Below are 12,071 nucleotides of genomic sequence, written 5' to 3'. Positions count from 1 at the left end.
GCCAAAAACTAAAATAAAAACCGACATATTTCACATTATTTAAAATGTTTGTATACTGAAACAAATGCTGTCCTTTCCTTAAGTATTTGAGTACAGTTACTACTGGAAGCTCATCACTAAAAAAGCAAGTGACTGCATTTTTTTAGACTCTTTTAAGATCTAACAAATTTGACAGTTTTATTAAATGAAATATATGACGGCAATGTTTTGTAATAACGACCTCACCAGAGCGCATAAATAACTCAGCTGCATGTTTGCTATCCTACCAGACGCTCTCTCCTGCAACCATCACACATCAGCATCATGTTACAAGCAGACTCCTGTACAAGATTAGCCCAATTTTTTACACAGAGACAGGCCAGTGTATGAGCATAAACATTTTTTGATGTGCCTTGGAGCACAAAAAATGAAGGCATCGGTGCATAAGCTTCAAGGTTGAAAAACAACACTTGCTGCAATTACACAACACTTGTGCACATTCAAAAACAAAGCAGTGCACGCTTCTGCACAGATACAAAAACAGTCGCTATCTGAGAAAATCACAGAGCTGTTAAAACATAATCAAGTGTGAGGGCTGCTGCAGTTTGTGAGTATATTTGTTGCACTTCACTGCTATTCAATCAGCAGTTGTAATCTGCCCACTGACGCTTTTGGTGAAGAGGCAGCAGGGGAAAACTGTTTGAGCATCCTTAATAATTATGTGAATGATTAAATCTCCACTGTTTGTTCAGTAATTTTGTGTAACTTTGTCTTAAGTGATGGTATTGAATCCTGTTTCAACCACATTTGATAAATGAGCTTGTGTACCAGATATCTATCCTTCTGCTTTCATCTCTTGCTGTCTGTCCCTCATTTTCTTATTTTTTTGTACTGTTGCTAAGCCTCTGTTTCCTGAAATGAAGTGTTTACAACATGAGCTAGCAATTACTGAATAAAAAAAGTCAGAAAATAAATTAGTCAAGGACATGAGATAAAGAAAGAAGGTAGTGACTGTTTTGATGATAAATTGTTTTAAATTGCAAAAAAATTTCCATCTAAAATGGAAAAAAAAACAAGAAAATATACATAACGCAGATTTAGTTGGAGAGACTGCAAAAGAAAAAAACAAAAAAATTAACCAGTGAACCAAACAAGGACAGGAAGAACAGTAAGCTTGGAAAAGTGAAAAAACTTGAGAGATAAGATAAACCCTATCAGCTGGCAGAACAGCCAAACTACTGGTAAATGTCTGGTCACGGGAGCAGATGGTTTTATTTTAGTGACTTTAAGTATTTCATTCATACAGGATATAGATTACTTCACATTCAGAGGTGCAAATTTATTAATTTATGTCTTTTTTTTTTTTTTTTTAAACAAGCCTACTTCACACAATCAGACCACTGGAGGTCTCAATGAGGACGATAGGACAGGTGCAGAAAAGATGCAATCCTGAACTGACTGAACTGGAAACTGTCCAGCCCTCGACTATGCTGGACAATCTGTCCATAAAGGTTATGGAATTTGGACAATGAAGCCGAAAGATGAGCCTGACCTACTGCTGGCAATGCAAATCGGGCTCTTACGATGATTGTAAAAGATTAATTGGTCTTTAGCAAAGGGACCAGTCCTCCACACTACACCATACCAGACATAGTCAAAAGTCTCCTCCAATCTAGACGTAGTCACTTTAAATATGTTTAGAATGAAGGATCATACTCTGCAGCTGGCACGGTTTAGTATCATAGTTAAGGCAGAGATAGTTCAGTGCTCCAAAACTGGAACAAAAACTAGCTTTTTGTTCTTTGTTGATCTCCAGATCAATCAGAAGCCTGACTCTTGTCTTCAGGTGTTTGGCACAGTCTTCCTTTGGGAGTGCTGAAGAATGTGATCACCTTGCAGTTGGAACACATCCTCTAGACCTACATATATAATTGTTATAAAATCTTGTGCAATGTGATGATGAATAAATACAGTTTTGAATCTAAATCTTTATAGTATAATCAATAAAAAAAAAAAAAAAAAAAAAAAAAATTCAAAGGGAAGAAAGCATTAACAGAGGGCACCAGAAACAAACTCAAATGGAGCGAGGACAGATTGTCTACAAAAGCTATAGCAGTTTCCTGCAGTCTATTATTTTGTCACTTGATATCACACACTGCCATTTAACTCAGACAATGCTATCGGTGCATAACATAGTTAAAACCTAACACCTAAATATGTGTTTTCTACTGAGAAATTTAGTTTCCCAGTTTCTAATAACTAAGTGAAGAGACTAATCCAGTTGTAATGAACACAACAAATCCCTTAGTCTAAAAGCAAGGTGTATGAAAAGCATCAGATTAAGAGTGTGCTCTAAAGCTTTACCAGGTTGGGTCTGATTCCCAAATTGCGTTCTGTGTGCTGGCCAACAGGGAGTTTTTTTTAACTTACAAAGGCTTCTACTCACAGTTGTATTTCTTATGAAAAGCCACATGCAGACACAAACACAGAGAAGACTCTGCCTGAGGCACTGCATTAAATGCAAAACACGGTTGCCATGCTGGTCAGGGAGGACAAAAGAAAGCCCTGGTCTCTGATGTAGCACCCTAATTTTATTTTTAACTGTTTCTATGGGTGCATATGATAAAAACATGGGTAGCTAGTTAGAAATTCATATGTGAATTAGTTTATATAGCTGCACACAGAGAGTATGTATTCTGTTGCATGATTCCTAATTTATGTGTATTTACTGATTTTCTTTGTTTTGTTAGTTTCAGGTTTTTGAAAATCTGTGTAGAGCTGTGGCAGTTATACAGGTGGGTGTGGGCATTTTACCTGTGGGATGTAGTTTCGTCTCTCTTGACAGACGGCGTGGAACCAAGCCAGGCAGAAAAGAGACTGAGCTCTAGCCAGATTGCCTCCTACACAAACACAATCAACAGCATGTCACAGTCAAAATAAGTGAAATGCTCAGTCATCATCAACTATGTTAGTGATTTGCTAAATAGAGAGGCAGTGATTTCTACAATTCATCAGAATATAGAAGTGATGACATGGAGGGGAGTCATGCATGGTGCATTTGCCGTTATGTTGTATCTGGATTTTAGGTCAAGCCAATGCTTGTAATTTCTTGTTAAAAAAAACAGCAGATCAACGAGGATTTTTGTTCACATTATCATGGAGTGAATTCACTGACAACGATCATAAGAACACTAACATCTGCATGAAGTGTGCCGTTATGATTCATGAAAGAAAATGATTTTTAGTGAGCAGCTTCTCAGAGATATGCAAACAGTGAACTGCAGCATCTGCACTGTGGTTTGGGAAATTGCTACATTTTTGTAAGCTGTTCACCAGCAATCCGTGTTAGTTTGTGCCATGTCTGCCCAGCAATCTCAAACTGCGTTCACAACATGACCAATTGACGTCTTATTCTCATGCTGTGGGATTTACAGACTGCAACACAGCGTGAGTGACTGGCTAAATTTGGGTTTCTAATATTATTCTTACCATGCAAGTTTGATTAAGTTTGTGGAGTAAAAGCTTACATAAAAAACCCAAAAGGAAACAAACAAAAGCAGCAACACAAATTTAGGACAAAGAGAAGCAATACACCAAATTCTTTATGAATCGGAAAAAATTTCCAGGTTTAATGTTAAAAAGGAGAAATAAAATGTTTGTTACTTAACACGAGCTTCTGGAGAAAGTATGAACAAAATTCAGAAGACAACTTATTCAGGGGATTATCAGTTGAATGGTTATGGAATTTGTTATATAACGGTGTGTCAGCAGTAGAAAAAAATGGATGTTTGGTTTAAAAAAAAAAAAAGCCTATAATCTAATATAGGGGGTAGTCTGAAACCAACAAATAAAAAGCATGAAGTCCAACAAGAGAGAACATTGCCACCTAAATGTTCCTTCCAACAACTCAGTTTGTACCATGATCACGGAGAAGTCTAATGCTACCTGGTGTGCTTTATTTTCATATTTACGTACATGTAGTTTGGCAAGTTAATCACTGTTGTTTCCCTCTGTTATATGCATCACCATAGCAACGCGTTAATCAACTGCCTTAGATCAGCTGACTGACAGGTGAATGAGAGGAATACACTGTAGCTTAACAATGGTTGTGTAGCTTAAAAACTACATCAAAGACAACAGAAAATAATTCTTATACTTTAGCATATTTAGTAAGTTTTGTAAAAAAATTAAAAAATTAAAAAGATTTATAAAATGTGTAAGTGGATTAAGCAACTTGGATCCATGCATTACACGGTTTTATTGCACTTTGCAGAGGAACATCACTCTTCTGTGTCATGGTGTTCTAGACTCTGCGTTGTGCATTAAAACCAAATGCACTGCTTCCCGTTGTTTAATCCTTACTTAGCTAATATCAAACTAACTATTAGTAACAGGTGAAGCTGCTGACCAACTTTAAATCAGGTAATAAGAACCTCTTCAAATTGTTAACACATATATAAACAGCCCCACCCCCTCCTCATTTTAGGTAAATAAGTCAGACAAGTCACGTCCCCAAACAGCTGGTTAAGGTTTATGAGACTATTTAGTTAGCTTCCAATGGAAGACCACAGTGTTGCACCTCCTTTTGAGTCCCATGAAAGAAAATTGTTTCTTTATTCTGTTTTCCCCAGAGACAGTCGTTCTAACTCCCTGTCTCCATTGGATCATAAGCTCTCTTTGTTTTTAAAAGAGATCATGCAGTGGCTTAAAACCATCCCCTAGAAGAAAATCAATCTTGCATGTTAGAAAAAGACACTAAATAGTGAGCTACATCATTCCAAGAGATCACACGAATGATACATGATGCACTGGAAGACAAACAACGCTTACTTAAAGCTAAAACTCTTCTCCTTTGTAGCAAGAGATGTGGGAAAAAAAAGCAGAAGAGAGAAAAAGGAGCTAACCTTTACTGATCTGCTCTGGAGTCCAGGACTCATATGTTCTCAGCAAATTTTTCTTCAGCCCTGGAGGAGCCTGTATACGACAAAAGAAAGGCAAGAAGGGACAGATGGAAAACAAAACATTGTTAACCGTTACATTATCCTACAGAAAATGAAAAAAAAAAAAGTCACATTCCAAAGTCCAACAATGTTCTACACATAACTACAAGTAGAAAGTATCTACGGTAATTCATTCACTCAGTAATTGTAACAAAAGCAAGAAAAGAAAAACTTGACAAGTGCTACTATGCACATAGTTGGAAAAAGAAAAAAGAAAAGAAAAGAAAAAAGATTTCAGGGAAAAAAAAAACAACCTTTTTTTAATTTAACAAATTACTTTCCATAGTCCTATGTAACACACAGTTGATATTAAGGCGAATTATAAAGGATACAAATAAACTGAAATCAGGGTCATCACGTCTGGATGTTTACTATTTAGCAAATGAAGGATTGAGACCATAGTTGATCATAAAGAGTAATTATTGTGCTGTAATAATTAAAGCTGTTGTGTATATGCATAAAAAAAAAAAAAGCTAAAATGAACTGCAAAACCTTTGGGAACGGTTTCCTAAACATAATTCTTAGGGCAACAATATCTTTTGTACATAATTAAAAGCAATGAGGTTGCACTGATGCTGCTTCAGATACTATTAGCCCATCTCCATCTGGGCATTTTGATAACAAACAAAAACTTTAAAAAAATGGACAAAATTGCCCAAATCAACTGGATGTGTTGCTAACTTATGACTGAGTGTACTAATTTGGTTTCAAATAAAGTCGTGCAAACCATTTCTATACAATCGAAAGGATGAGTACAGATACACTGTAAAGTAAGGTGGTAAGCTTGCACATGAAAACGTGTGAGTGTGTTTGAGGGGGGAAAAAGAAGACTGGCTTACAGACAAAGAGAGAAGCAGACAGACAGAGACTGTTTGTGCAGCATGCTTGGCTGCTGAAGCAGCTAACCCCATGAGCATGACTCCCATCAAGAACACATTGAGCACTAAAGCATGCATTACTTGCACACAAGCTGTGGGCTTCTGGCTCATCTTACAGATTATATAGAGTAGAAAAGACACATATGGATATGACTATGGATGTGCAAGGAAAATCAACAGTCAGGAAGGGAAATGACAATAATTACGACTATGGTTTGTAAGAACAGAGGTGTGTCGGAATGGGTTTGTTTAGAAAGTTGTTTTAAGTACAACAGCACTATCCAACCACATTTTATTTTTACTGTGGGGTTATTATGTTGTTGTTGGCTCTGTGTTCACGTGTGTGTGTGTGTGTGTGTGTGTGTGTGTGTGTGTGTGTGTGTGTGTGTGTGTGTGTGTGTGTGTGTGTGTGTGTGTGTGTGTGTGTGTGTGTGTGTGTCAGTACCTCATATGTGATCTTAAGGCTGGACTGCAGCAAAATGGGAGGAAACTTGGGGTGAACTTCTGCTGTCAGCCAGAGACGAAAGCTTGCTTTGGGTCGCAGCACATTTAGTTCCTGTGGTGGAGGATCAGTACACATTAGATGCATCAACCACACACTGAAATATACAGAACACAGTAATCATGCAGTGATACAGCTGTTAGGTGAGGTGTTTTCCGTCTCACAGACCACTAAGATGATTGCAAACATACAGCTATGGTTAATTTGGACCAACTCTGAATTTAACTAAAGATCTGACACAACATACACACACATACAAACAGTAAATGCATACATATTTTAAGAATAAATATTAATGATACTACAATGATACTCAGACTTTCATCCTTTCCTGTATGTATTTAGACAACTCATATGATCACCCATCCATCCATCCATCCATTTTCTAAACCGCTTAATCCAATTCAGGGTCGCGGGGAAGCTGGAGCCTATCCCAGCTGGCATTGGGCGACAGGCAGGGTACACCCTGGACAGCTCGCCATCGCAGGGCCTCATATGATCACATTCAACTTAATTCTGTATATTCAGCTTCTCCTGTCCATCTATTTCCATTTTCTCTCAGCAGGTCTTCTTTTCACAATCTCTATAGTTGTCTCTTAATTTCCAGCTCTTCTTTTTTTCCCCTCTTACTTCTCTTGCATTCTTTCATCAGCTCTGTATTAAGACATGAAGTTGAAAATAGCATGCTGACTGCTCTGGGTCTTGTGTCATCTGATTGGACACTCAAACACAAGGACGCTGAAATGTAATCAATGTGTTTCTGCATCATTTAAAGCCTAATTCATTCCCTCGGAAGCTCACATGATCACAAATAATCAAAGAACACAAGAAGTGACATCCCTCGAAGGAAACTCTAGGTTTCTGATTGTATGTCTGTGTGTTGTTAATCAGGATTCCACTTGAACAAAGAACATCATCACAGAAAGACAAAGGGAAAGAGAAGACAAAATGTAGAAGGGAGGATGAAGATTGAAAGGGAATGAAAATCACTTCTAGAAGCTGCGCATCAAAATGATCTTTGTTGGAATACATTCATGCGGTTCAGAGTGTGAAACTCACACCACTCATGCGCTAACAGATAAACATTCTCAGCAGGATTAGTGTCTGCACACTAGTGATAAGAATCATTAGATGTAGTGACTCCTGATGAAATCCCTGCACCACATTTCACACTGTCATAACAATTGTATCAGTAGAAATGCAACTCTGAGACGTACTAATTGATGCATAAAAAATCCTGCATCAAAACCAATTGGTCAAATATTCCACTAATATGTGATACAGAAACATTTATAGAAGCTGAGGGAAAGATCCAGAAGAGATGGGTGAAGAATGTGAAGTGAATAGGTGAGAACACAGAGTGAGAGGTAGAATATAAGTGAGCATCTGTTCTGTCAACTTAAATTATGAACACAGAGCACTTTTCTTCTGACTCCTCTTGTTTCTATCCTGAACTGACCAACTGCTTTGGAAATGGGGGTAAATACGGCAGAGACAGATGGCAAAAAGAAGCAGGAAAATGTTGAAGCAACACTCAAAGACACATTAAGACTGAGCAGATGGCAAAGCCACAGAAACACAAGCGGATACTGAAACCAGAACTTCTCAAGGTAGAATTTTAACCTGCTCAATACATCTCACTGCATTTTTTTTTTTTTTTTTTATTCATCGCTTTCACATCCATAGTTCCTGCATTCTTTCTTTTCTATGCTCCCTGCTTCCCGTTTTCCTTGTGTTGTGTCAGTTTTTCATTTCAAGCTTGACTGCTGAGACCCTAAACTTATTGGCGAATGCGCAGAGACCGAAACTAAGAAACAGAGAGCAAAGCAGACAGAAAGACAGACAAAAAGAAAGAGTTGGTCATACAATAAGGGGAGGGGGGATAATATTTCCAGGAAGAGCTGCAGATGTAGCGATGGAAACAGCAGGACACACAATAAAAGCAGAAAGAGAAAAGAGTAGGGAGGACATATTGACATGGAAAGGTTCAGAAATAGGATGGCTGTAATAAGGTACAACTTAAATCACAACATGAGAATGGGCCAGAGAGAAATGGAATAAGGCTAACCCCAGTGAACACACACTCAGGTGAGGGCGCACACGTGTATACACACATGCACTGACCAATCATGACCAACAGCTGTGCCTCTAGTGTGATATGACCTACTATAGTCACAGAATACTAAACAAGACCACCAGGAAAAGCATGTGAACACAAACCGAATTAAAGCAAGTGCTGCGCAAAGATAAACCCACTTCATGTAACACAAGAGCCCAAATTCAGAAATCACAACCATTGTGACACACACAACTACCCACTTGTCCTAAACAGACACACGGACACACACATATATACAGTGTATGTCCAGAGAGAAATGCACATGGGCACGCTGCACTGCGGCGGTTAATATGCCCTGACAGGTTGAATGCAAAATGTGTATGTGCACCAAAAGGACACAGGGTAATTTTAGATATGGTAATCTGGGCATAATGTGCGTGAGTGTGTTTGTGTCCGTGTGTGAGTGTTATTGCAAACAAACATTAAAAGGATGGGGTGATACATACACATCATTAGTACACAATAGCCTCCTGGCTGCCCTTTTTCCTGTGACCCCCCCCCCACCTCCCAGGTCCCTGCTCCACCTGGTGTGGTGGAATTGAGATGATGCACGAAATTCACATTTGTCTTGTTTCCATGGACTGCTGACTCGCTTTCACAGACACATTTATTTTTTTGGCTCTACCTTAGAAGTCCTGTTATCCTGTGTCAAGTTAACTAACAATAATTTATTAAATTAGTTTCCCTCAGAGGTTTATCTCAGTAATAAACTATCTGACAGCAAAATGAGAAACATCATGCGTACGTGGGCATGACATCAGTTCTGGTGTTTGGACCACACTAGAACATGTCAGCATAGTCCAGACAAGTGGGCCCACAGCCAAAGGGCCCTGTGTGTGTGTGTGTGTCTGGGGGGGGGGGGGGGGGGGGGGGGGGGGGGGGCAACAGCCCAATGCTGCAGGACTGCAGACACGCACCAGTTTGATTCAAATGGATTTCTCATGGGCAGGAAGGGCAACACATTTAGTTTTCATTCTTTAATTCAATAACAATCAACACAGCAACACTAATTAACATTAACAGTAATTATGTAAATTGTATTCTCCTTTTCGCTAATGTCACATTGTAATTTGGATGTTTCTTTTGTGCAGATTGCACACACTGCACTCTTCTCCTCAAGTGCATGTCTCTCCAGTGCTGTGCTCTGGGGCTGCTGGCATTCAGAGCCCTCGCCACCGCCTGTACGCCAACTTCGATCCGTCTTGCCAGGGTAATTATGGCCATCATCAGCCCCAATGCAAAGCTGACCAGCTGTCATGTAGGTGTTGCAGTGGCCCTGAGTAACCCACCTTAGTGCTCATGTCACAGAAGAAACAACGCATACCTCCTGTGTAATAGATCTCAGACCACCTTCAATGACTCATAGTTTAGTCACTTTTGATGCTCTGCAATATCTGTTGTTTTTTGCCAGGCCCTGATTTGAACACTGGGGCAATGACAAACAAAGAACTGGTAAAAATTATCGACATAAAATCTGCTATTTTGTTTGAATGTTTAATCACAACTATTGTTCAGACAAAAGTTGCCACATGACAGGTTAATTTTTGTTATTATCTCAATAAAAAGCACTGAGTTGTCATTAGGAATGTGTAGTTCAAGTTCAAGTTCAAGTTTATTTATATAGCACATTTATACAGCGGCAGCTGCCCAATGTGTTGAACAATAAAACAACAAACAACATGTTCCACAAATAAAATTAAATACTGCACATTAAAAAATAAATCAAATCTGGACACAAAATAAAAATCTAAAATAAAAGTAAAAATTAAAATACACAAGAAAAAGCTCAGGTATGACCAAATGCCAGCGCAAAGAAGTGGGTTTTAAGGACAGACTTAAAATCGGAGACGGATTGAGCAGCTTTGATGTGAAGGTGAAGGCTATTCCATATCTTAGGAGCAGCAACAGAAAGGGCTCTATCACCCCTGGATTTTAATCTGGCCAATGGCACCTTAAGTAAAAGTTGAAAAGAGGACCTAAGAGTCCTGGCTGGAGCATGTTGATGTAACAACTCTGCCAGATACGAGGGATCCAAACCATTTCAGGCTTTAAAAACAATCAATAAAATCTTGTACTGGGTCCTAAAACTAACTGGAAGCCAGTGCAGAGAAGTGAGCACAGGGGTGATGTGATCTTCTTTGTGGTGGACATGCCTTGTTCTGCAATCGGCTCTGGTGTGTGATACCTCGCCATTAAGGTTAACTGCTACTTGCAGTAAATGAGCTGCACTTGTTGCTAAATGCTGGTCAGAGGAATCTCCTCTGCCAGCCCCCACTTGTCTTATTGGCTAGGGATTAATTATACACTATTTCTTTTCTTTGGTTCTTCGTCTTGCATCTTGCCACCTCGTCTTAATGGTGTTCTTCTCGTTTTGTGAACTGCATAACTTCTTAGTAAATATGCTACCATATAGTAGTCATTTTACTGACATTACGATTTCTTTACTGGAGTGCAACAATATTTTTATTTGACTTATCCACTGATATTTTTATTTCCATTGTGATTTTTTTTTTTGTGTAAGTGTTTGCAACCTCCCTGCTTTCCTAATATCTCCATGATGAAACCATAAATGCACACTGAATTCTCATTTGAACACTAGTTTGCTCCTATTATTAATCCTTCTTAGTTGATCACCCATAAATCCTAAACAAACAACATGTGCAATGTATTTTCATACTCTTGTGTACCATTTGTACCATTTGTTAATGATCGTAGTAAATAAGGTCCCTAGTCTTTTTCAGGTGTAATTGTTCATTAATACCCCAACAGTGCAATACCCAACGCTGCCTTTCACTATGAAACAAAAAGCCCAGAACATAAGGGAAAGCAATAAATAAATTGAGTCAGACACACACACACAGATCTATGTTAACAGTTGTCCCTGCAGCCTTTCCTAACACAAAGATACACACACAAAGAGCACCTACTTTTTCCAGAAGGGGTAGCCAGGCAGTGACAAGATGAAGATTTTTCAGGCAAAGCCAGTCTCCATTCCGCGAACATTCTCTGAGTGTGGCTAAGGCCACATCAGCTTGTCCCTGACCCATGGAGATCTAGGCAGATAGAGAAAGTGGGAGGTGTGGGATGGGGAAAAATTAAATCAGTCTGATGGAAAATTTCATTCTACCTTCCAATTCCTCATAGGTTAGGTGTCTCAAATCTGACTCAATAGTTTAATTATGGTCTACACTGAGCAGAGAAGCAAAGTGAGATTATTCTCATTGGATCTTCCACAACAGAGATTGGTCATCCATTGCTAATCAGATGAATGTAAAGCAATGTGTAATTGAAACGTAATGACACTTTACAGTGTCTTTAGTATGCATTAAATCTGTTCCAGTTACAGAAAACTGAAATTAAATTTAAAAAAATCCAAAAGACGCCGCAGAGAATGTCGACTGTAGTCAGAGGTAAAGGTGATCCAACAAATATGTCAAATGTATTATTTGTCAATAACTCCAATGGCTGTATTTACCAATTATCCCTCAAAGCTGTCTTACAGTAAAATGTCAAACAAGTCATAGCAAGCTTTTTTTTTCCTTTTTGTTTTTGCTAAAAAAAACAAAACAACAAACTTGTTCATCTGAATTAAT

General features: G+C 38.6%; 1 protein-coding gene across 2 annotated transcripts in view; it reads right to left on the bottom strand.

The window, feature by feature from the left end:
- dync2h1 (dynein cytoplasmic 2 heavy chain 1) overlaps nt 1-12,071 on the bottom strand; it is a gene marked incomplete at both ends in the record, with an annotated part of 106,450 nt that overhangs the window by 18,293 nt on the left and 76,086 nt on the right. For both annotated transcript variants that reach the window (XM_079246788.1, XM_079246787.1), the window contains 4 exons: nt 2,794-2,879; nt 4,884-4,953; nt 6,303-6,413; nt 11,406-11,531. In XM_079246788.1, coding sequence (XP_079102914.1) covers nt 2,794-2,879; nt 4,884-4,953; nt 6,303-6,413; nt 11,406-11,531 — 393 coding nt within the window. The remainder of the gene's footprint in view (nt 1-2,793; nt 2,880-4,883; nt 4,954-6,302; nt 6,414-11,405; nt 11,532-12,071) is intronic.

The sequence above is a fragment of the Telmatherina bonti genome (assembly GCF_933228915.1).
Source record: "Telmatherina bonti genome assembly, chromosome: 9".
Taxonomy (NCBI): domain Eukaryota; kingdom Metazoa; phylum Chordata; class Actinopteri; order Atheriniformes; family Telmatherinidae; genus Telmatherina; species Telmatherina bonti.
The sequence above is the reverse complement of the archived record's forward strand: the minus strand, read 5'-3'. Positions and strand labels throughout refer to the sequence as shown.